Source organism: Palaemon carinicauda, chromosome 38 (genome assembly GCF_036898095.1).
Source record: "Palaemon carinicauda isolate YSFRI2023 chromosome 38, ASM3689809v2, whole genome shotgun sequence".
Lineage (NCBI taxonomy): Eukaryota > Metazoa > Arthropoda > Malacostraca > Decapoda > Palaemonidae > Palaemon > Palaemon carinicauda.
In genome coordinates, this window is record NC_090762.1 from 55,926,947 (window position 1) to 55,953,191 (window position 26,245).

General features: G+C 38.1%; 1 protein-coding gene across 2 annotated transcripts in view; it reads left to right on the plus strand.

Moving 5' to 3' along the window:
* Nucleotides 1–24,308, plus strand: part of LOC137630639 (putative protein-lysine deacylase ABHD14B) — a 62,586-nt gene extending 38,278 nt beyond the window's left edge. Inside the window, exons 5-6 of one of the 2 annotated variants that reach the window (XM_068362249.1) lie at nt 2,164–2,390; nt 21,236–24,308. In XM_068362249.1, the coding sequence (XP_068218350.1) occupies nt 2,164–2,390; nt 21,236–21,436 (428 nt within the window). In that variant the 3' untranslated portion in view covers nt 21,437–24,308. Of the gene's footprint in view, nt 1–2,163; nt 2,391–16,919; nt 17,150–21,235 lie in introns of both variants that reach the window. The other variant, XM_068362248.1, reaches the window with a different exon arrangement.
* The last annotated feature ends 1,937 nt before the right edge of the window (nt 24,309–26,245 follow it).

Genomic DNA, 26,245 nt, shown 5'->3' on the forward strand with positions numbered 1-26,245 from the left:
GTAAGAAGCGCTCCTCTCAAACGCGTTCTTTTGATTTTGATCTGGCGATAATGAGCGTGTTTTGGCAGGAGGTCTCCTCATTCTCGCTCCCAGCATTCATGGGAATATTGAGAGGAAAATGTAGTTTCCACATTCCAATCTCCATTGGTGAAGATCAGTTTTGGTCGGTCCTCCTGATAATGCTCTTCTCATTCTAATTAGTCTTTGTCCCATTGAGACCTGGTTTCTTCGGAGAAGATACCTGACCTTTAGGCCCCATGGATCATGGAATTCAAGGGGACAATAGAGAAGACCTCTCGTTCTTCCAAATGGAGGAGGGAAGTTTCATCCCATGAGGCTTCAGGTTTGGATGCAGCTCAAACCGAGAAAATTTCACAAAGAGAACGTTCCATTCTTCACAGTTCCTCTCCAGACTCATTTCGTGCTGCTTCAGACTGGAAACCCTAGACAACCTTTATTGCCTACTACCTTCGGGAATATACCAACACTCCCCTGGATAACTTTTCCCTGAGATTGATGGTATCCTCTCAAAGTGGGAGTAGTAAGCTCAGCTCCCTCACAGGACAAGTAGCATCATGTCTGATCTGAATAGTAGTTGCGACTTGAGTCTAAAATGAAAGGTAAAAATATCTGGCAATATTTCTTTTCTTCTTCCCCTCTCTTGGGGTGCAGCAGTCGTGCCATTGTGGTGCTTAAAAAGACGATAGATGCAGGTGAGCTGTGCATCACAAACTTTTCTTTACAATTTGGTATTGTATTTGAAGTATTTCTCCCATCCTCCGAACGAGGTGGATGCTGTACCTGTTGTATACCTATTTATTAATCATATTATGCCTATACATTGAACAACATATAATGATTCTTCATTGATTTACCCATTTAGGTAATGGTTTATAACTCCATTTGTATCCCTATGCATGGGAAGTTAGGGTGTTGACAAGGGTCATGACTTTAGTTCATCTTTCAGACCAGAAGTCATTGGCATTTCCCAGGTCAGTTAACTAAGCCATTTTTGGTCATTGGGGCATCCTCCCTTCTAAGGATATGTTTCCTTTTAAAGGTCAAGGGTTTGTATAATGTGAAGGAACAAATAGAAAATTTTTGAAGTACAGTAATTTGTATTTGTTCCTACCATACAAATCTGACACAAGTCCCACAGCCCGCCCCAACTGCTCCTGAAGCACCTAGGTCAAAGGTCAAAGTGAGGGTTGCTCTAGCTGTTGGGTGGGCCTGGTTTACCCACCACCTGGAGACCAAATATGTTCACCTTGTTAAAAGTCTTAACGGGTGTTTCAACATCGCCAGTGTCATACTCCTATTAAAGGTCTCCTGTTAGTATATTTTGGAAAAAATTGTGATATTTCATCATAGAGACATTTAACTTATTATATATGGATTGCATATCTTCAGTTTAGCAAATAGATATACTAATAAGCTTAAATAGGCAAATTATGAAATCTCGTTAAGAACTGTATCTCATTTGTTGTAGATAGTTTAATTACAGGTGAGAAAGATAATGAATGCGTATAGCATTGTTTTTGTTATCAGTAAACATTAATTTGAAAATATGTTTCATTTCTTATATGGCAGGGAAAAGGGCTCTCTTTGAAATTAGAATTTCTTGATTTTGATAAGAGCAAAGCAATATACCAATGTGAACTTAATTTTTACTTCTCAGAATGTAGTGATTGCTTACAACATTACATGTGTTAATTTATTTTAAATTTATGTTGTCCTGTGTTGCTTGCTTTTATTATGTTTTTGCTTGAAATTCCATTTTGAATGCTTATGTAAATATTCTAGGTTTGTAGTTTTTTATATGCTTTACTGTAAAACTCAATACTAAATTTAATGGACATATTTTGTATTAATAAAAGTGATACAGTAGTCAGAAATATATTCAATAGCAATTTTAGTACTGACTGTTTATTGTTTTGTTTGAGCTTTTAACTGCTTATTTTGTAAAATAGTTTTCGGAAATTTGTTGTTTTTTCACAAAGTTTATTATATTTTCTTTTGCACAGCTGTAGGGTTGCATGAACTATTGTATTTTTCACTTTAACGGCTGTTAATAAGTGCAGCTTTTGTGTTGAAAGATAATTTGAACACCTGAGTACTCTTCTTATAGAATTAATTCATTGATTTTGGTTATGGTACATCAAGGCTTTGGGGAGACGAAGGATAGATTGACACAAAGTGCTGACAAAGCTGATTACCTCCAGTCCTTCATAACTGGTCTCAAGGCTGACCGTCCTATATTAGTATCTCCATCAATGAGTGGAGGTTTTTCCTTCCCATTTATACTCAAGCATCCCGAGGGCCTTAGTGGATTTGTGCCAGTTGCCCCAGTCAGCTCCAATACTGTAGTTCCAGTGGCTGGCGATCTGACGGTTAGTAAAAAATTCTCTTGACTTTTTTTCATTTTTATATGTTGATAAGTTTATCATTTTATGCAGTAGAAATTCAAGTTAATGAACTGGGATGTTTAAAATATTGATGAAAAGTAGGCATCACTTGAGTCATTGTTTTCATCATCTAAGTTACCATATACAGTCATGATTTGTAAGGGATGTTAAATTATAATACAGACGTAAATGTACTGTATTATTTTTGGTATATTTTTTATCCACTTTGCCATCACATATAAGGTAAACATAGTTTTATTTTGAATTATGAAATTGTAATATGTACATTACACCTTTGGTTATTTTAATTTCATCAATGGAGGTGAGTTGAGGATAAATGCATTTTTCTGTTGAAGGTCATCTCCACATACAGTTCACTTCTCTGAGTAACTTGCAGAGATATAGAAAAATATTCTTATTGTAAAGTATGGGTCATTTACATATGCAATGATGTCATTCTATGATGAATTATAAGATTATGTTTATGGTGAAAAATTTAACGGGTATTTGATGCATTAACTGTAATATTTGAAATAGTCTTTGGATAAAAGATTAGTTATGTTTGAATAACGAATTGTGAATGTGATGTTTTGGCTTCCTAATTGATTAATAACACAGGGTTGCTGCTGATAGCATTTTCCATGGGAGTTTTGTGGAATTTTTGTTGACTAAAAGTATTACCGTACCTGTAATATGATTAGTCACTTTAAGAATAAGATTAAGGTGGACAATCTATAGTTTAGGAATTGCCATGGCTGCAAAATGAAACAATTCTTTGTTTTGTAGAATTCTGGAGTGTATTAGTAAATGTAGTCATTGGAGTAAAACACTAAAATTTGATAAGGTTAGACTAATTTTATAATCATTTAGATCACACTGAATTTCATTTTGCTTTAGTAAGATTGTATTTTGAGTATTTGATGATACTTGGCACTACTCTACTAACCACTTCTCAGGGATCTGTGTTAGCTCCCATGCTTTTCAACATCTATACCAACGATCAACAATAGTTTAGAGATATCCGCAGATTTACATATGCAGGTGATCTGTGCTTAGTCATCTTGTTAGATTGATTTACTACCATGAAGAGCAAAATATCATATGCTTAAAAAGATCTTAATAAATACCTCAAGCTAAATCTCCTAAATGCCAACCCAGACACAGGTATGTGCTTTCCATCTTTAAAACTACAGTACTTGGCAAAAGGGGAGTTGAACTTCTCATAGAATGATAGGAAACTGAGGAATGATAGCTTCCCTGTCTATTTAGACATATATCAGTCAGAACACTATATTTTAGAGAGCATGTATGGAAAGTAAAGGGAAAGGTAGCTACCAGAAATAATCTCCTTAGCAAACTTGCCAATTCAAATCCTAAACCCTAAGACAAACAGCTTTGGCACTCAACTACTCTACTGCTGAATACTACTCCCTAGTCTGAGAAAGGTCATGTCATTCCCATAAAGTTGATGCCAAACTTAATCAACAATGTTGCATAATTTCTGGTGCCTTAAAACCAACACCCTTTCCAGTATTCTATAGATTGGGAGGCAATTCACCACCAAACATCTGCCAAACAGCTTATTCAAAGACCCAAAAATATAAGTAAATGGATTCGACTTCATTTTGTACTTTTTATCTAAACCAGAAGTTGATTCTAATTTGGAACACAATATTAAGTAAAGAAATAGGAAAAGAGGACTGACTTGTGTTTAATTTAAACAAAGGCTCCTGGAGATAGTATTTATTGAAAGTTTGAGACTTATGATAACAGTTGATGTTGAACTTTTACAAAACCTCATTTATAGACAAGGATGTCATTATATATAGAGGGAAAAAGCTCAGGAGACAGTGAAAAGATAATTTCTCTGAAGTATACATGTCATGGATGTCAGAGATCCTCATGGTGGCAGGAACTGATATGGTGCTAATCAGATTAACATAGAGGGATTTTCCAAAGTAGGTCTATGTTAACCACAGAAGCCAAAAAGATGTTTATGAATAGAAAATTTTTATCGATTAACCAGTAGAGTCTAGTAATGGAGATTGTAAGTTTTCCTATGCTAAAGACTGACATTTTTATTCTTAATCATGGAATTCTATCTCTACTTCAGAAGAAAGTAGAATTCAGTAATGTATTTGTATCATTATCAGATAAGACAAAAATTCTAAATAAAGTTTACTGCGTTATTTTCTCTTAATTTTCTGTTGTACATCTTAGTCTCTTGTAATATCAAAGAGACACACATCTGTAATTTATTAAAATGCCATGATAGTAAATGTAGTCTTAAGACTGGGAAGGTATTTAGATTTTTTTTTTTTTTTTGTACAGTAGTACAAATCATTATTTCAGAGATGCCCTCCTGAAGTACAGGCATGCTGTCATCAGCCTCATGGTCATCTTAAACTTGAGAGACTATGTTATAGGCACTCTACATATCATGTAGCCTTTAAAGGTTTTCTGTAAAATATCAGTAGCTCCCACTAAACATGCTCCTGAGTAGTGCCTACTGGGTAATCTTCAGTGATGGAAAGTCATTTCCATATGACATGACAGGATTATGAAGCAGAGTAGACAATACATCCTTTGGAGATTCAAGTCCTGATTTGCGACCATCAGGTCCTATTCTCTACTAGCTTCCTTCCACAATTGTCTTTCCTATCTGTCCTATAGTTATTCTTCATGAGCTTGGAGATACTGCACCCAAGATGAAAACATGAGTAGTAAGGCTTGGGATTACGATTGCTGGGGAAGTCTTGGGAAATTCACAGTAAAAATACCTATAATAATGAAATAGATCCAGCATAATTCATTTTCTAGTATAGGTGATTCTTTTTGAGTTGGGAATAATGGTCCTAGCTATCCCGTCATTATTATTATTATTATTATTATTATTATAAGCTAAGCTATAACTCTAATTGGAAAAGCAGGATGCTATATGCCCAAGGGCTCCAACAGGGAAAAATAGCTCAGTAAGGAAAGGAAACAAGGAAATGAAAAACAAGAGAAGTAATAAACAATTAAAATAAAATATACTAAGAACAGTGGCAATATTAAATTAGATCTTTGATATATAGATTATAAAAGCTTAAAAGAAAAACAGTGAAATAAGATAGATTAGCGTGCCCTAGTGTATCCTCAAGCAGGAGAACTCTAATCCAAGATAGATGAAGGCTATGGTACAGAGGCTATGTCACTACTCAAGACTAGAGAACAATGGTTTGATTTTGGAGTGTTATTCTCCTAGAAGAGCTGCTTACCATCTCTAAAGAGTCTCTTCCACCCTTACCAAAAGGAAAGTAGCCACTAAACAATTACATTGTGGTAGTTAACCCCATGAGTGAAGAAGAATTGTTTGATAATCTCAGTGTTGTCAGGTGTATGAAGACAGAGGAGAATCTGTAAAGAATAGGCCAGACTATTCGGTGTATGTGTAGACTGAAGGAAAATGAGCTGTAACCAGAGAGAAGGATCCAATGTAGTACTGTCTGGCCATTCAAATGACCCAATGGCAAGGAAGGAAGAAGACTTTTTGGGCTTACCAATCTCAAAAATACATAGTGTACTACAGGTGCATATTTATTTGTATAAAAAAATGCTTGTGACTCCTTTAAAAATAGATAAATCTCATTTACAACCCTTTTGTTCCAGCATCGTAACATCACAGGTATTCTCTAACAAATTGTCTCCAATATCATATGATGTTCGTTTCTTCTTCTTTGTCTGCATCTTTTCCCACTTTTATGTGGGTCAATGTCTGGCCAGCTTTGGTCTCCCTCTCCTTCTCGTTCCCTGTACCTCCATATGATGTTCTGTAATTCAACAGAAACATCCCATGAAGATCTAGTACAGCAAGGTTTTCAATTATTCACACTTCCCTATCCTATTTTCTCTGATTTTACATTTCAGGAACCAAATAGGGATGACATTAATAGGTTTTTCTACAAAGCTACTAAAAATGTTATCTCTTTTGGCAGGAGGTTTACAGTTTGCTTCAGTGCTCTTTCAGGGAATTCCTTTTATAGACATATGGGTAGTGAATATAAGTAGTCATTGCAATCTTTTGTAACACCAGTGTTTGATGCCAAAACCAGTTGTAAACCTGAGCGATGACATTAGGCAGCATGGCCCCTCACAACCTGCCCTTGACAGTGTTGACATCTACCACATCATGAGGATTATTAAAGGTCATCACAACATGATGGTTTTGATAATATTTGATTTTTTTATATTCTTATGCAAGTCAGGTATCTGTGATTAAAAAACTTGATGTCTGTACAGCCATTTTAATTGTAATGTTTCTTTCCCATTTTTGTTACTGTCAGGTGTTATATTCTGTTATTGCACTTTTTTTTTTAACTTTTCAGTTGTCTTGTTTCAGCATTTTTTCATATTTTTTCTAGCATGATAATCTTGATATTGCATGAATATATCCGTGTAATGCTTAGCATGGCATTGTCATTTTCTATCTTATTAATAGATGTCTTGCATAGTTTTAGTGCTAAATGTGCTCTGTATATATGTTCACATATTGTGAAGTTCAATAGAAATAGGAAATATTTTTCACCAAATCATAATATGTCCTAGCAATCCAAGCTCTGCTTTTTTATTTTATTTTTTTTTTGTGTATGTGTGTGGAGTGGTAATGCTCAGACTTAGGGAAGATAGGTTTTAAACTACAGTATAATATTTGAAGATTTAAGTAGTGGTCACTAGACATGTGTAAGTATTATGTTTTGTACAGATATTTTCATTACCATTTCAGTAGTCATTGGAACTATTGTACAGGTTTTTATTTACTGGAAATTAGACTAGTCTCTTGACATAAAAATAAAAATACTATACAATTAGAACTACCATTTAGAGTGTTGTTAAAGATTAGATGGTACATTACTACTGTAATACAGTACAGTATAGTATTATGAATTTGTGATTTGATTATGTTGCCAAGTTCTTTCCTTTTCCCTACAACTGAAAATAGTAATAATTAAACTCTTGATTTGTAATAAATGCTTGCTTGTTAACTAAAGGAAGCTTTTAAAGTTGTCATTTTAATGAAAATGTCTCTTGCAAACTTTTAGAAGGTGAATTTGATACCTCCATATTGCATTGGATGGAAAGATTCTGCTTTAAGGAATTGCTCTTCAAGGGTGATTATTGTAATTTAATTTGTTTCTTTACTGTCAACAGATACAAATACATAAAAGATAAAGTTTAGGTTTATATATAACAAGTTATTATAATAGTTCTAAAAAGTTTAGTTGGGGACGGTGAATGTAATGAATGGAAGTCAAGAATTGACTCATTATCATGGGCTTTAGTTGTAACTGGACAAGTTTAACAGAAGTTGATCTACCTACACTAGTTGCTGTTGAGTAATAGAGATGACTGCTGTTCCCTCTCTTTAAAGCATAAATTTAATGGAGCATTTTGCTTGCAGGTGTGTTCAGATGTAACTGTTAATCTTAATTATCAAATGTTTCTTTGTGATTCTTCATAGTACAGTATAACACTTTTTTCAATATTAATCTTACCCGATGATCATGTAGCTGTCAACTCCGTTGCCCGACAGAAATCTATGGTCGGGATACGCCAGCGATCGCTATCCAGGTGGGGGTGTACACAACAGCGCCATCTGTGGTCAGGTACTCAAGTACTTCTTGTCAACAAGACCTCAATTTTTCCTCTGTCGTGCCGCCGGCAAGACCTACATGGATACGCTGTTGATTTTGGAGTCTTTTGTTCACGTTTTGGTGATGTATTTGCTCTGAAATTTAGCCTTCGCTGTTCAGGAAGCTTTATCCTTAGCTTAGCAAGCTTTTGGAATTAATTTGATTCATTGGTTAACGATCTTTGCTTTATTTTGGAATTCCCCCTTGACTACCTCTAAATTCAAGATGTCTGACCATTCCCAAGTTCCTAAATACAGACAGTGTAGTGTTAGGACTTGTAATAGGCGTCTTCCGAAGGCCTCTATAGATCCTCACACCGTATGTTCCAAATGTAGGGGAAAATCCTGTCAATTGGAAGATCGATGTGGGGAATGTGCTGGGCTTTCGGAATTCGATTTTAATGAATTCCTCAGATATACACGTAGGTTAGAGAAGGAGAGAGATAGGAGGAGTTCTTCTCGCTCTGTGGATTTTTCCTCTCCCCATGCCCCTCAACCTTTTCCTTCCCCTGTGGTGGTGACTCCCGAACCTGCTACGAGTGCTCAGCCTGCAATGGCTGATATGTTGCGTGCCATTCAGGCTCTCGGTGATAAGGTGGAGTCGTTGGTTAGTGACCGCAATCAGCTCTTGGCAGATGTCAGAGAGCTGAAAGCGAAGAGTGCAGTGGGAAGTGTTAGTGCTAGTGCTGTGCATAGTGTCAGTGTCAGTGTTGCGCATGAGGGTACATCTGTGCGTGCCAGTCGTCCTCCCAGTCCGGGACCTCTTGCAAGCTCCCAAGCCCAGGGGAGAAGCAATGTCGAAGGACCAAAGGGTTCGGCAGGCCTTGATCGGCGCACGGATGTATCCTCAGTGGTTGCGGACGCATCTGCTAAGGATCGTCCCTTCCACTCCCAGACGAATGAGCCCTTACATTCCTCGTCTGTGGAAGAGGTTTCCAGGAGGAAACGGTGGACCAAGGTCTCACGACCGCTCAAACGTAAGGTCTCTTCCGAGCTAGTCCAACGGCCCAGGTGTAGCCACTGGGTCAGTTCGGACTCGCCGCAGTCATCTGATGACTGCACACCTCCCAAGAGAGGTAGAGTGGTCCCTCAACAGGCCTCTGCTCCGTCTGTTGTTGCTCCAACCACAGTAGACCCTAAGTGGTCCATGCTGCAGACTATGCAGTCTCAGCTTGCGGCTTTTATGCAGGAGTATCATGCCGAGAAGGTTAACACCTCTCCTGTTAACCTACAACCCGCAGAGGTTGTGCGCTCAGCAGATACTGCGGCTGCCTGCTCCCACACCCCACCTGTGAGAGCTCCTCCACCGATGCGCAGTCCTCACTGCCAGACGCATGTTCTTGCTGCACCATCTGCTAACATGCGTGAGCTGCCGCATCAGGAGTTGCCGGGTTCCAGCACTATGCGGCATTCTCCTCAGCCCATGCAGCATGCTCTGCAGACCTTACAGCATGCTCCGCATACCATGCAGCATGAGCCGCATACCATGCAGCATGAGCCTCATACCATGCAGCATGAGCCGCATGCCTTACCTCATGCTCTGCATACCATACCGCATGCTCCTCAGCCCACTGCAGACCCTCCCACACACCGGCCCTCTGCTTTTGTTGTTGCCAGCTCACTGTCTGTCCAGCAGAGGCATGATGATGGATCCGCAGGTACGCATGCACCCGTTCTGCAGGATTCAGCCGCTCAGCTTGCTGCTCTGCCTTTGCCACTCACAACTCAACTTTCGGATGAGGATGTATCGGAGGATGAAGCTGCTCATCTGGATGATCCTCACTCTGATGTTGAAGGACCCAAGTCTTCGCCACCCTCCTTAGACTTTCGCAAAGTCCTTGCTTTGTTCAGAGAATTGTATCCTGAACACTTTGTGTCTGCAACCCCTCGTTCTCCTCCCTCCGAGTTTGCTCTGGGCATGCAGTCTGCTGCGCCGGCCTTCACCAAGCTTGTTCTCGCCAGATCATCAAGGAGAGCTTTGAGGGTTATGGGGGACTGGTTGCATTCCAAGAAGCAACTGGGAAGGACCTCTTTTGTGTTTCCTCCTCCCAAGCTGGCTTCTAAGTCGAGCGTCTGGTATGCCACGGGAGAGGAACCTGGCTTGGGGGTTCCTGCCTCTGCCCAGGCCGACTTCTCAAGTCTGGTTGACTCTCCCCGCAGGTTGGCTATGAGACGTTCGAAGATCTGCTGGTCCTTTTCCGATCTTGATCATATGTTGAAGGGAGTCTTTCGTGCCTTCGAGATATTCAACTTCCTCGATTGGTGTTTGGGAGCCTTAAGCAGGAAGACTTCCCCTTCTGACAAGGACTCGGCCATGCTGATCATGTCCAGCATGGACAAGGCAATACGGGATGGGTTATGGTGAACTTGCGGCTTCATATGTATCAGGGGTCCTCAAGAAGAGAGAACATCTGTGCTCCTTCTTATCTGCTGGTATCACTCCTTGCCAGAAGTCAGAGTTGCTGTTTGCTCCTCTCTCCAAGTGTCTGTTTCCAGAGGAGTTGATTAAGGGGATGGCTGCCTCTCTTATCCAGAAGGATACGCATGACCTCATGGCTTCTTCTGCACGTAAGGCTAAAACCTTACCTTCCGTGCCTAGACCCTTCCGCCCTTTAGCAGCTGATACACCTGCTTCTAGGTTCATCCCGCCCTTTCGTGGCAGAACCTCCAGCAGAGGAGGTACCCGTGCAGACAGTCACCGTGGCAAGTCCAAGAAGGGTTCCAAGTCCTCTCCAGACAGCAGTAGGAGCCAGACTCAAGACCTTCTGGCAAGCTTGGGAGAGCAGAGGTGCAGACGCTCAGTCTGTGAAGTGGCTAAGGGAGGGATACAGAATTCCGTTCTGCCTCAATCCCCCTCTAACTACATCTCCCATCAACCTCTCTCCCAACTACAAGGAGAAGGACAAGAGGCTAGCGTTGCAACAAGAGGTGTCGCTCTTGCTACAAAAGGAAGCAGTGGTCATAGTCCGGGATCATCAATCCCCGGGCTTTTACAACCGTCTCTTCCTTGTAGACAAGAAGACAGGAGGTTGGAGACCGGTGCTGGACGTCAGTGCTCTCAATGCTTATGTCACCAAGCAGACGTTCACGATGGAGACGACGAAGTCGGTCCTAGCAGCGGTCAGGCAGGAGGACTGGATGGTCTCGTTAGACCTGAAAGACGCATACTTTCACGTCCCCATCCATCCAGACTCCTAACCTTTCCTAAGATTCGTCTTTGGAAAGGTTGTGTACCAGTTCCAAGCCCTGTGCTTTGGCCTAAGCACGGCACCTCTTGTGTTTACGAGACTGATGAGGAATATTGCGAAATTCCTTCACTTGGCAGACATCAGAGCCTCCCTCTATTTACACGACTGGCTTTTAAGAGCTCCCACAAGTCGTCGCTGTCTGGAGAATCTCAGATGGACTATGGATCTGACCAAGGAACTGGGCCTCCTGGTCAATTTAGAGAAGTCCCAGCTCGTCCCATCCCAGACCATTGTTTACCTGGGTATGGAGATTCAGAGTCGAGCTTTTCGGGCTTTTCCGTCGGCCCCAAGGATCAACCAAGCCCTAGAGTGCATCCTGAGCATGCTGAGAAGGAACCGATGCTCAGTCAGGCAGTGGATGAGTCTAACAGGGACACTTTCATCGCTGGCCATGTTCATCGAGTTAGGGAGACTCCACCTCCGCCCCCTTCAGTATCATCTAGCTGCTCACTGGATAAAGGACATGACGCTAGAGACGGTCTCAGTTCCTGTTTCCGAAGAGATGAGGTCTACTCTAGCGTGGTGGAAGAACAGCATTCTTCTCAAGGAAGGTCTTTCGTTAGCTGTTCAGACCCCCGACCACCGTCTCTTCTCGGACGCATCAGACTCGGGCTGGGGTGCGACATTGGACGGACAGGAATGCTCGGGAACATGGAATCAGGAGCAAAGGACACTTCACATCAATTGCAAGGAGTTGTTGGCGGTTCATCTGGCCTTAATAAACTTCAAGTCCCTCCAGCTAAACAAGGTGGTGGAGGTGAACTCCGACAACACCACAGCCTTGGCTTACATCTCCAAGCAGGGGGGGACTCATTCGAGGAAGTTGTTCGAGATCGCAAGGAACCTCCTCATTTGGTCAGAAGATCGAAGGCTCACGCTGGTAACGAGGTTCATTCAGGGCGATATGAATGTCATGGCAGATCGCCTCAGCCGGAAGGGTCAGGTCATCCCCACAGAGTGGACCCTTCACAAGAATGTTTGCAGCAGACTTTGGACCCTGTGGGGTCAGCCAACCATAGATCTGTTCGCTACCTCGATGACCAAGAGGCTCCCATTGTATTGTTCTCCGATTCCAGACCCAGCAGCAGTTCACGTGGATGCCTTTCTGCTGGATTGGTCCCATCTCGACCTGTATGCATTCCCGCCGTTCAAGATTGTCAACAGGGTACTTCAGAAGTTCGCCTCTCACAAAGGGATACGGCTGACGTTGGTTGCTCCCCTCTGGCCCGCGAGAGAATGGTTCACAGAGGTACTGCAATGGCTGGTCGACGTTCCCAGGACTCTCCCTCTAAGAGTGGACCTTCTGCGTCAACCTCACGTAAAGAAGGTACACCCAAACCTCCACGCTCTTCGTCTGACTGCCTTCAGACTATCGAAAGACTCTCAAGAGCTAGAGGCTTTTCGAAGGAGGCAGCCAGAGCTATTACCAGAGCAAGGAGGACATCCACTCTCAGAGTCTATCAATCTAAATGGGAAGTCTTCCGAAGCTGGTGCAAGGCCAATGCAGTTTCCTCAACCAGTACCACTGTAACCCAGATTGCTGACTTCCTGTTACATCTAAGGAACGTTAGATCCCTATCAGCTCCTACGATCAAGGGTTACAGAAGTATGTTGGCAGCGGTTTTCCGCCACAGAGGCTTGGATCTTTCCACCAACAAAGATCTACAGGACCTCCCTAGGTCTTTTGAGACCTCAAAGGAACGTCGGTTGTCCACTCCAGGCTGGAATCTAGACGTAGTCCTAAGGTTCCTTATGTCATCTAGATTTGAACCGCTCCAATCAGCCTCTTTTAAGGACCTCACATTAAAAACTCTTTTCCTCGTATGCCTAGCAACAGCTAAAAGAGTAAGTGAGATCCACGCCTTCAACAGGAACATAGGTTTCACATCGGAAACAGCTACATGTTCCTTGCAGCTCGGTTTTTTGGCTAAAAACGAGCTTCCTTCACGTCCTTGGCCTAAATCGTTCGAGATCCCTAGCCTGTCCAACTTGGTGGGTAACGAACTGGAGAGAGTACTTTGCCCAGTTAGAGCTCTTAGGTACTATCTAAAAAGGTCTAAACCCTTACGAGGACAATCAGAAGCCTTATGGTGTGCTGTTAAGAAGCCTTCGCTACCAATGTCTAAGAACGCAGTTTCTTACTACATCAGGCTTCTGATTAGAGAAGCTCATTCTCATATGAAGGAAGAAGACCTTGCTTTGCTGAAGGTAAGGACACATGAAGTGAGAGCTGTGGCTACTTCAGTGGCCTTCAAACAGAACCGTTCTCTGCAGAGTGTTATGGATGCAACCTATTGGAGAAGCAAGTCAGTGTTCGCATCATTCTATCTTAAAGATGTCCAGTCTCTTTACGAGAACTGCTACACCCTGGGACCATTCGTAGCAGCGAGTGCAGTAGTAGGTGAGGGCTCAGCCACTACATTCCCATAATCCCATAACCTTTTTAACCTTTCTCTTGAATACTTTTTGTTGTTTTTGGGTTGTACGGTCGGCTAAGAAGCCTTCCGCATCCTGGTTGATTTGGCGGGGGGTCAATTCTTTCTTGAGAAGCGCCTAGGTTAGAGGTTGTGATGAGGTCCTTTAGTATGGGTTGCAGCCCTTTATACTTCAGCACCTAAGAGTCGTTCAGCATCCTAAGAGGACCGCTACGCTCAGTAAGGAAGACGTACTTAATAAAGGCAGAGTAATGGTTCAAGTCGACTTCCTTACCAGGTACTTATTTATTTTATATTGTTATTTTGAATAACTAATGAAATGAAATACGGGATACTTAGCTTCTTTGTTAACATGTATGCTGGTCTCCACCCACCACCCTGGGTGTGAATCAGCTACATGATCATCGGGTAAGATTAATATTGAAAAATGTTATTTTCATTAGTAAAATAAATTTTTGAATATACTTACCCGATGATCATGATTTAAAGGACCCGCCCTTCCTCCCCATAGAGAACCAGTGGACCGAGGAGAAAATTGAGGTGGTGTTGACAAGAAGTACTTGAGTACCTGACCACAGATGGCGCTGTTGTGTACACCCCCACCTGGATAGCGATCGCTGGCGTATCCCGACCGTAGATTTCTGTCGGGCAACGGAGTTGACAGCTACATGATCATCGGGTAAGTATATTCAAAAATTTATTTTACTTATGAAAATAACATTTTTAAAATAAATTCAGAAGATTATATTGCTTAATTTTATGTATATCAAGCCAAACATTATAAAGTCCTTTTTTTTTTAATAGATTTTTTGTTTACTAGAAATTTAGCAATTTTTAGCAAGTTGAGAAATTGCTATGTCTGTCTTGCCGTCGCTATACTCAAATAATTAAAACCAGCAAGATTTTTATTTTTTACCATTATTGATATTGTTTGAGAATTATTTTGCTCTGAATCCCTCCAGATCTGATCTTTTTTTTTTTTTTTTTTTTTTTTAGGTACTATATATATAAATAAACAAAATTTGGATTAATTAAAACCCACAGGGGGTAAATTTACCCAATCGTTCGTGGCTGTTTCATGTAGATAGGCTGTTGGTTGGTTGATTGCTCTCTTAGTTGCACAGTATTTCTATTTTGATATTGACAAGAAATTAAGAATTGAAAATGAAAATTTAACTAATAACATAGTTGCTTCATGTCTTTTTATGACATGATAGTTAAATGAGCAAGATTAATATTGGCTGAATGTATTGGGTATTTTTTTTCATTAAAAAGACAATTTGTGTCTGAGCTTGGAATTAAATCACTCAGTTGTTGAAAGTATTTGATTAAAGATATAAATATGAATAAAAGATATAAACAGGTAATGTACTTAAGCGCAAAATAGATTTAGACATCACTAATGCAGTAGAAGATTGGGAATTGAACCAGTAGGCACAGTTACGCTTGCTCTTGTAAATATCTATACAGTATATGGTATGCTAAAAAAAATTACCCTTATAAGCTTATTTATACTGGCCCATAAGTATAGCTATTTCACGAAGAAGCCTTGTTAGTAAAAGTTCTGTCTTTAATAAGCCATTTACATCAATATAAGTAATGTAAAGAAAAACAGCATTAATAATCTATTCACCTGTCCATTTTGGTCATTGGCAAGTGCAGCCCAATGTTCCTATTAGTACAATAATTGATCATTTCATTATCCTACTCCCACACATTAAACCCAAGTTGTTTCTTTTTAAAAGTAGTTAATTGATTATGCATACATTATTCATACCAGTATTTAGTCTAATGAGTTATAGATTATCTTAGATAGAATGAATTAATTTGTATATATATACATGAGCTTCTTATATAGGAAAGTTGGAAAACAATTAATGTTATTGATGGAAAATCTAGGTTAATGAAGAGTTTCACTGGTGAACAAAGTTCTTTTGGAGCATTCAGAATTTTGGTATTTATTACCGAGATCTTAATATGTGATAGAAGAGATGTAACGTATGGTTTTGATATGAATGAAATATTTCATATACTGTACATTACATTTTTCTGTTGTAAAGTAGGAAAATACCCATAATTGCCTGTCAGTCTATTCAGAAAAGTATGTTAAGGATTTAGGACCTATTTCATGGCTGGATGTACAAGTTACACATCAATAATTCTTCCTCCTTTAAGGGAGTTTTTCTTCATATGTGGATACAGTATTTGATTTCATGAAGAAAGGAATACCATTTTAAAAGACTAGCAAAGATTGCTTTGTAAGCGATATTGTAGATATTTGCTTGAAAAACTAGATAAGTTATTGGAAACAACGGTAATTATTATTTTCATTGTATATTCTTCATTAAGAATTTGCTCGTATAAGATACCAATAAATAGTACTGTATAGATAGCTAGTTTCTACAGAATAGTTAAAGGTTTGCTATCTTTTCTAATAAAATTCCAAACCATTTTAGGAAAAAACATGAATGTTCATTTAGTATTAGATGAAAAAATGAAATGTAAAAGTTAGTCAGATTTTTGTTTTTTGTATAATACCTCCAAGGTAATAACTTTTAAGTCATAACTCTTCCCATGAAATTGCTTAAAGAATGTCTGGAGCTCAAATTAACATAACTTGTCCATAATAAAGTCAAGTTATAAAGTACTTGCTTGTATGATAAAAAAAAAATTACAGAACTGCATAGCCTCAGCAAGGAATTTTTATTGAAGAAATTTTATGGGGGTATATTATCTATTCAATGAGTAAAGCAACATGAATTTTGTATTTGCAATCAATTACCATATTAACTAACATCTATAAAATATTAATTCCTCTATGATAATATTAGTGAGCGTAAAACTTAATTTCATCAGTATGCTAGAAATTTTATTGTGCTACTTTTGTAGATTTAGGCCAGTTATCATTTATGACTTGCAGGATATTTAATTTCAAGAAGTTAATCAACCTTAAAAATGTTTCATGATTGGTTTCCTAATCACGTCATAAGACATTGACTTTGTACTCCATACTGTTCAAGAAGTATGAAATATTGTTTTTCATAATATTTTGTGTTAGTGACAATAATAGGTACAAAAAAATTGAGGTTACATTTGCTGGATTGTTTAGCTGGTTAGTGATTCATGGTGATGGCACTTCCTTCATAATCGTAATATTCAGGCTTTGGCAACAGTGGACGGCAGGAGTTGGGGCCCGAATTGAGGCGCTCTTGGCTCCAGTCCTTCTTCATCGCACTGGATCTTCCTCCCTCTATTGTAGTTTCTCCTTCTTTCTCCGGTGTGTACTCACTTCCTATGTTGGCATTACAGTCCCAGGAACTTGCTGGGTTTGTGCCAATTGCTGTTGATGCAACAGATGAAGTACCGGTAAATTACTTGCAAAGCATCATGGTAAGTTTTTTTTATTATAATTAATGCAGATTTTATATACAGTACCTCTAAGAATTGATATCCTTTAGTGGTGAAAACCTTTTCGATTATGGATTGCTTAGATATTGCATGTTTTGTAGTTACCATATCAGTGTTTGACAGTTAGTGGATTGAAAACAACCTATTTAAATTTATGATTTTTTTATTCTAGAGGTTCAGTATTAGCATCAGTGCAAAATGCAGAATTATTAGTGAATTTATGTTTTGAATCGTTGCTATGATTGTTGCATTATCCTAATTTGCCTCAGTACAATAACAAATAAATAAAGGGGTTACTGTATACAGAATAATGTTACAATACAGTATGCTGTGCCTTATTTAGAATTAGAAATTTGCATTTACCTGTTTGCGTGTGTGGTTATTTTAAATGAATATCTCAAGACCAGATGAACTGGTGACAGCGTTCATTATGTGATCCCTTCCAGATTAACCTATGGCTGAATGCATCTGGACCATATGTAGGGAACTTACTGTAAAGTAAATTCTAATCATACTGTATAACACATATTTACTCTTGTAGAAAATACTGTATAAACAAAATATTGTAGATCATCAAAAAGCTAAGACAAAATATAATTTGGTGATTGAACATCAAAGGCATGTGATGACCTCCAGGATACACAAAGAAAAATAGGAAGATTAAGTGTTTTGTTGGCTTCAGATGTACAGTTATGCACTTTCATTACTGTATGCTGTAATGGAATAGAGCCATTTTATAGGAAAAATAATTCCTTTTTTCCTTCTGTTTGTAATAGATTTGTATATACTGTAATGTACTCTCAGAATTGCTCAGAATATATAATATTAGATAAAAATTCCATAGATAAAATATAAAGTGATTGGAATGTTTTCCTAAATAGACTAATGTTTGGAAGGTTGTGCATTACAGTACAGTATCAAGTTCAACTGTTATGTATTTTACTATAGATGGGATTCCTATCAACAAAACTAGATGAAAAATAAATAGATACAGTATATTATTTGAATATAAGCTTCCGTACAAGTGGGTTGTGGTACCTTATTGGAAATGTCCCTGCCTAGCGATCTGCTGGACTGGGGTTTGAGATCCACTCAAGCTTGATAGTTTCTTGTGGTGTCTGCAACCTCACCATCCTTGTGTGCTGAGGATGGGATTCTCGGGGAGCCTATAGGTTTACCTGCTGAGTCATCAGCAGCCATTACTTGGGTCTCCCTGGTCCTGTCTTGGGTAGATAAGGGCCTTGGGTGCTGATCATATGTATATATGGTCAGTCTCTAGGGCATTATCACAGAGTCTTGCCTCTGTCATTTATGAGTGACCTTTAAATTACAAAAATTTCATTTACTTTAACTGTATTTGATCTGTCACATATACAGTGCAAACCTTTCGTCCTTAAAATGAACCTGGTATTACAGAAACTTACAGCCACTACCATTTCATCAGTTGCTGGTGGACGGTCCTAACCAGATTGATCTTTAACTCCATACAGTAGTTCAACAGGGGTATTGTCCACTCTACTAAAAGTATACCGGTACAGAACTTGTACATCGATAGGTACCTTCGGGGGTCAGTTAGCAATCGTGAGCCTAGTGTGATAACCACTGCTGTTTCATCAGTTGCCGGTGAACAGTCCTAACTGGACCCATCTCCTGCACCATTTGGGAGGCCAATAAGGGTATTTTTCATGCTAAATCTTCATGCCGATATGGAGCTCACGCAATAACTAATGCCTGTGGGGTCAATTAAAATTAGTAATTGGGAGCATGTTGTGACAGCACCACTTTTCCATCAGTTGCATGTGAAAGGACCCATCTCCGGCCAATCTCCAGCTCTATATGGTAGTTCAATTAGGTATCATTTATGCTACTCCTCATGCCATTACAGAGAGTACCCAACAGAGCTAATGCTCCAACTGGTACTCGTGAGGTCGGTTGTGTTGACTAGCAAAAATTTTCAACCTTGAGGTACTGTCAATCTGTTAATGGATAGTCACAGTAGCACATATAGGGCATGGATACAATTGTTGCTTCACGGACTAGAAAGGTGCTGGACTCCTCATCTACCTCTATAGTGGTGGAACAAGATGCTGTGTGTCGGTATTCCTCCTGCTGTGCAGTATCCCTCAAGGGGTCTGGTCTTTTGAAGGAGACCACAGCCAAGCCTTTAGGGGTGGCCATGCTCTTTGGCTCGGCTTTGTGGAAGGTCACGGCCTTCTCCAATCCCAGCAATGACCATCAGTAGCTTCTTCCATCTCTTTAAATTTTTCAAACTACCCAAGAAAAGCCTTGAACCCTGGGGTGCCTGCTTTGATGTACCTTCTCCTACGTCATCTTCAACCTTAGCATGCACGACATCACCCAAAATGGCGCTATGGCGTGGCGTTCTGGCAGATTATTGTTTTGGTGATCGTGTCTCTAGCAATTTCCTTGTCCTTAATCCAGACAAGCAGCAGTCTCTTCATCTCATCGTGGACGTGGCTCCTCTTACTGGAGAAAACTGTCACGCCCTGAGAAGGTGTTGCTGCTTTGATGGCTTCCTTCTGTTTCAGGATCGTTCCTATCGTAGACGAGTTTTGGCCATATTTCTTTGTGATCACACAACTGCATGCCAGTCTCATATTTCTTGATTATTTCCATCTTCATCTCCATAGAAAGCATCATCCTCTTCTTTCCCTACACATCAGCAACTTTCTTGGGACCCTCTGCCAATAAAATAATGCACTTTAATATCGCAACATGATACAGTACGATAGTCACGAAAGCAAAATCACAAACACAAAGTCAATGCTTACGGTACCAATGTCGAAACAAAATGAGCGAGAGATACCAATGCGTAGATGCGTGATGCGATACAGTAAAGTGGATGTTGACCAATAGGAGAGCAGGATCTTTTTCCAATAACTAGCATCTGATTAAGGAGATAACCAATGGAAGCCAGGAGGATGGCGGATAGTTTACGTATATTGTTTCGCAGCGTGAATATTTCGTAAGCAGATTCTTTCGTGTCAAGAGGTATGACAGCAATTCTATTGTAGAAAATCTGTTATTATACTGTTGTGTTGCCTTCTTTTTCATATCACTTGAATAGGTATCATCTAAATCTATTAAAAAGCTTGCAGTATAATTTCTAATGTTTTCTTTATGTACAGAGATTGACATGAAAAAGAAGCTTCATATATTTTGTTTTGACATTTGAATATTGTTCTCCTGTATGGATATCCCTTAGGCAGGTATTGGTGGTAGTAGACCTGACTCAGTACACAGAAGGCATTATTTAAAGCTCTTAGCAGCCTACTTTTGGCCCTTAGTTTCACTTGCTTTCTATCCTTTTACTTTACCTTTATTCTTGTTTCTACTCTTCCATCTTGATAAATTTTTACATCATAGTGTAATTTTAAGGTTTTATCCTAGCTGCAAATGGTCGTTGAATGGCCTTACAGACCCCAGTGCTGCTATAAACTCTGAAAACTATAAATCAGCAGCATCCTGAGGTCTTTATCTTATAGATAGAATTGCTTTGAGTGGTAGATTTCTTTTAACCAGCAATAGTAAGTTTTGTTTTTCTATTGTAAATGGAATTCATAATTTTTTTTTATGAACTTATTCATGTACTATATAGTGATAACTACCCTCAAATAGTTCTTTCCCTATTAATGCACAATAGTATTTTGTCTACTGTGATTTCCCTTATTGTGTTGGCAAAGTGATTAGTTCATGTATTTTAGAATTTGAGTAGAATTTGAATATTTTATTCAGTTTTAATCAAATGAAGCAGATTTTTAAGAACTTTGATATTTATAATTTAAAGTCTTGATTTTAATGTTTCACAGGTGAAATATATATTCCCCATTTGCTCTGAATTATTTCATTCATGTTTCATCAAATAATTACATACTGTAGCATTTTTTTTTATCGATACAGTATTCAATACTCATTTTATTAGTTTAATTAATACAGCAAAGTTTATGAGTACTTGAAACCTTTGTGGGATAAATAACAGATCTGAGGTAATGTTTTTGTCTCCTGTATCACATGCTGTAATCATCATTATTTCTGTGTATTTTTCAGATCCCTACTCTTATCATCTATGGAGAAAAGGATCATAACCTTGGTATTTCTTCCCGAGATGATTTGCTGAAAATACCTACATCCCAGGCAGTGATGATTCCTCAGGGTAGTCACCCGGCTTACCTTGATAATCCTGCTATGTTTCATGAGTTGCTTTACAATTTCATAAAGCAAGTTCATGCTCACAAAGCAGTTGCCTAAACCCTGATTACTTTCATCAAAAGAGTAGCCTGTGTTTATGATATCAGGAAAGGGGGATTAATATGCATCAACAAGTACAGTACTTGAAAGATCGCTATTGTATTATACTAAAAAAGGCAATACGTAAACCTTTGGTAAGGCTTTGTAATATAACTTAGGCTGTCATTTGACTTACCAGAGTTTAAGGTTAAAGAGAATAATCTGTTCAATGATTCTGGAGATTAAACCACACAGTTTGTCCGTTTATGTAGTGGCCTAAGTACCCAAGGATATCTGCTGTTTTTAAGAAGTGATAATGGAAAAAATAGAAGGGTTATGCTCATCACTTTACCTTCAACATTTTGAAATAAATTACAGTAGCAGATAAATCACCAAAGCTCAATATTATTTGTTCTATTGTGTACATGTTTTTGTGCAGAGTTTAAGATCTGAAATCACTTGTAGGTTATTAGCTGTCATTACAGGAAGCATTATAAAGAGTTTTGTTTTTTTGTGTTTTGGAATATATACAGTATTATATTCAATATCTGGATGTTTTATCTCTGTCATAATTTTAAAATAAATTCTAGCATCTCAAATTAATTCAGTTGAGTTACTGAAAAAAGAAATTTAAGGAAATGTTAGTCCAATTATTATATAAAGTGTAGAGTAATTCTCATTGATTGTGTAAAATGTAGTTCTCAATGTTGAATGTTACCGGATAAATATCTGTCAAATTTTGGTAAACATTGCATAGAGTTACTTGATCCGCACAGTCGTGTTATATTATTAACTACATGAAACTATCTTCCACATTCATGATATTAAACTTTTAGTTTATAAGTTATTTGAACAAATCATTTCAGATCTATCTATCTAAATTTGGGATATTCCGATATATTTAAATATAAAGAAAGATATACAGTACAGTAATTAACTGGGACAACTTTCATAGCATAGTTTTCTGCTTTTTTAATTATGGAAATATATGTAATCATGTAATCTATATGTGCACTTATAATCTAATGTTTTAGGATTGTAGCATACAAACTTCCCGATCTTTGGGAATTAGCACAGGTATTCATGATTATAAAGAGCACTTTTGTTTTGGGGAATTTAGGTAGGAATTTAGATATGCACTTGATTTTGGTTCTAGAGAGTTTTCACTTTCACATAGTGTGTTTGAGTCCTTTACTTGTACTGTACAGTAAATGGAAATGCTATTGTTATCAATTACAGTATATTTTAGTCTAAACACACCATTGATTTGGAGATTCAACACCTTGGTGCTGTTAAGTACATGGTTATAAAGGCGAGTTATCAGGTTACAGCATTTAGTCAATTTTGTTAGGAACTTGGGTTTAATAAATCCAACTTCAAAGGAATATTTTTTGTTTTTAGCTAAAAATGTGCTGCTACAGGAAATATACAATACTGATTTCTTTTCAGCATGAAGGTTTGTTGTTATAGAAGGTGTAAAGTTAAAAATGAAAACGTTGAAACATTTGGTAATAATGGGAAGAAATGGCAGCTGCTGTCTTTTTGGAATGATGTGTGAATGTCCCTGTCATTTTGTCAAATGTGGTGTTTTGTGAGAAATTTGGGTTATATTTGCATTTGTAATAGTTATTGCATTCCAGATTCACTATTGAGCAAATTCAAAATAAAATTGAGTTTATAGGGCAAACACTATCTTAAGCAAGTAAATTGAATAAGTTGCTAGTTGCCTCTCATAGTCATTGAAGGATACTTTACATTTTTGTCATATATTTAAGGTTAGTGTTTTTTTTCTTTATGGGAAGCAGAGGAAAATCAAATAATTTGATCTTTGTATAAGTCGTATTTTTTTCAGTGTGAAATCTTTTATTACGTATACAGCACAATATACACAATATCTGTGCTTCTTTATAAAGCCAACCCAAAAGTGGAAAGCGAGCAAGTGTAATGATTTTGCAAGAAATACGGCTGGCTCTCATTATAGGTTGTTTATAAATTCATTTATAAGATTAAAAATTTTGTGATAACTGGAAAGTACATTCATTATGTACTTGTGTATTTGTTCAGGAATATATAGTCCATTTCTTTTAGCGAGGCAGATTTGCACCGACTTGCAGCGGTGCCCTTTTAGCTCGGAAAAGTTTCCTGATTGCTGATTAGTTAGAATTATTTTGTCCAAACAATCAGTGATCAGGAAACTTTTCCGACCTAAAAGGGCACCACTGCGAGTCGGTGCAAATATGCCTCGCTAAAAGAAATGGACTATAAAATATATTATTATGCAATACTGCAAATTTGATGGGCTTCTACATTTTACACTTCATCTTTAGAAAATAATAAACCACTTTTTGTATTAAAGTGGAATAGATGATCTTTTATTCAAATACAGTATAGTATTTTAAATACTTAATGGCTAATTACATATCTACAGTTTCAGGTACATGTCAATATTTATTGCTTCATTATCTAAGACATTGTTTATAAGCATTTATGTTAATTATCTACATGGTAAGTGTAATTTTAGAATGTATTTTGTCATTACATACTAATTACCATAAGCTGTTTAGTATCTTCAATTTTAGATAATCAAGAATACCTAATACAAAAGTTTATGGGAAAGATAAAGGTCGCATTAAGTACTATACTTACAAGCAAGAGGTCAAGTAAATCTAAAGAATCAATGTATATTATAGGTATTGTACAGAATTGAATTAATGTTAGAATTGGCCAAATACTATAAAAGGAAAGTAAAGCCATTAAAAGAATGTTAAGAAAACCATTTTAATTATAGCCATTTACTATGTAATTGTGCAATAAGTAACATTCCAGTGCTGCCATGAAACTGATGTAAATTGAATTCATATTTTTTTCCATGAATAAATTATTTTTACTGTAACATTTTTATTTATTACTCCAAGCCTGCTGAATTGATTTATTGTTAACTTGACTTATTTGTACTGCCATCGGAAGCAAGTTTTACTGAATGCTAGAATTCAAGTGTTCAGATCGTCCAAGTGTCGTCATTTTAATATTTTTTAATGTTGTCTTGCCTTAATATTTTCAAGGTATATTCTCTGATTTATCAAAATTAGATTTCGCGTGGTAGGTGACCTGTACAAAGAATGTTATCATCTTTCTAATATTGATAGGCCCCTTATGTGGAATGTAGGCTTAGGAGAGAGAAAGATGAAGTGTAACAAATATTATTTTTCAATATTAATCTTACCCGATGATCATGTAGCTGTCAACTCTGTTGCCCGACAGAAATCTACGGTCGGGATACGCCAGCGATCGCTATACAGGTGGGGGTGTACACAACAGCGCCATCTGTGAGCAGGTACTCAAGTACTTCTTGTCAACAAGAACTCAATTTTTCCTCTGTCGTGCCTCCGGCTAGACCTACTTGGATACGCTGTTGATTCTGGAGTTATTGTTCACGATTTGGTGATGTATTTGCTCTAGAGTTTAGCCTTCGCTATTCAGGAAGCTTTATCTTTAGCTTAGCAAGCTTTTGGAATTAATTTGAATTAATTATGGTGACGAAGAGAGTATGGACTCTCTTTCACTTTTAAATGGCCGACCCTTCCCTTAGACGGAAGTGTTGGTGTCGAAGAGAGTATAGACTCTCTTTCACTTTTTATTTTATATCTCTCCGCCATTTATAGGCCTCTTCGATTAACTTTCCTTAAAAAAAAAAAAAAAAAAAAAAAAATATGCGACCTTTCCTAATAGTAGGCAGTCCTTACTTGGAACCGAAGTTAATTTACATTGAGCTCGTCATATCGTTTTTCCTGTTAAGAATTTATGCTATTTTAATTTTATGTTTTTGAAAGAATTTCTTTGATAAGTCTCGTACTGTTTTCAAAGTTGAACTAACGTTTTGTTTAGTCTCCGCAGTTGTTCACGTTCAGAACGTTCAACTTGCGCTCTATCGTTACGATAGAGAGAGAGTATTCACGGTTTCACGTTGCAGTAAGAGTAAACCGATTCTAGCGTTTCGTTCATTCTTTCTTAGCTTAAATGGTTTTAATTCTAATAAAGGAACTTTTTATTTGGGAAACCTTTCAGTTTTTTTCCTTTAACAAATAATATGTTTTAACGATATATATAATTGGGCTCATCTCTCGGGTTCTAAGTCAAGAGAGAGAGAGAGAGAGAGATAGAGACGGAGGGAGAGAGAGGAGGATAAACGTTTCGTTCAAGCGGGTAACGTTGTACTCGTTTTTTTTTTTTGCTCTTCCTAGTCGATAGAGGGGAAGAAGGTAAAACGTTTCTAGAGTTTTATTCTTGTTCCCAGGCTTTATGCGGTGAGAGATTTTAAACGTAATTTATTTGATCTAGTGTTTAGTCTCTTTTCCAGCCACTGAATTCTTTATCTTTCATTATGTTTTTCTGTTACATTGTAATACTGTTTTCGCAATTACTACCTTTTAATGAAGGATAGGATTGCGTGTTTCAGGTACAAACCACTTAAAGTTTCGAGTTCAGTGAAATAAGTGCAAACAGAAAATCAAAAGTGATAAAGTGATATGCGCAAAGTGTTACAGTGTTGCGTTCGAGGGTTCGTCTGTTCGTGCCAGTTGTTCACCTAGTCCGATACCTCTTACAAGCTCCCAAGCCCAGGGGAGAAGTAATGTCGAAGGACTTATGGGTTCCTCAGGCCTTGATCGACGAACAGACGTTTCCCTCTGTGGTTTCGGGTGTATCTACACACGTTGCCGACGTGATCACCCCACCCACACAAAGACGAGAGAGCCCATTTATTCCTCGTCTGCGGAAGAGGTTTCTCGCAGAAACCTTGGACCAAATCTTGCAGCTTTTAAGTGCAAGTCG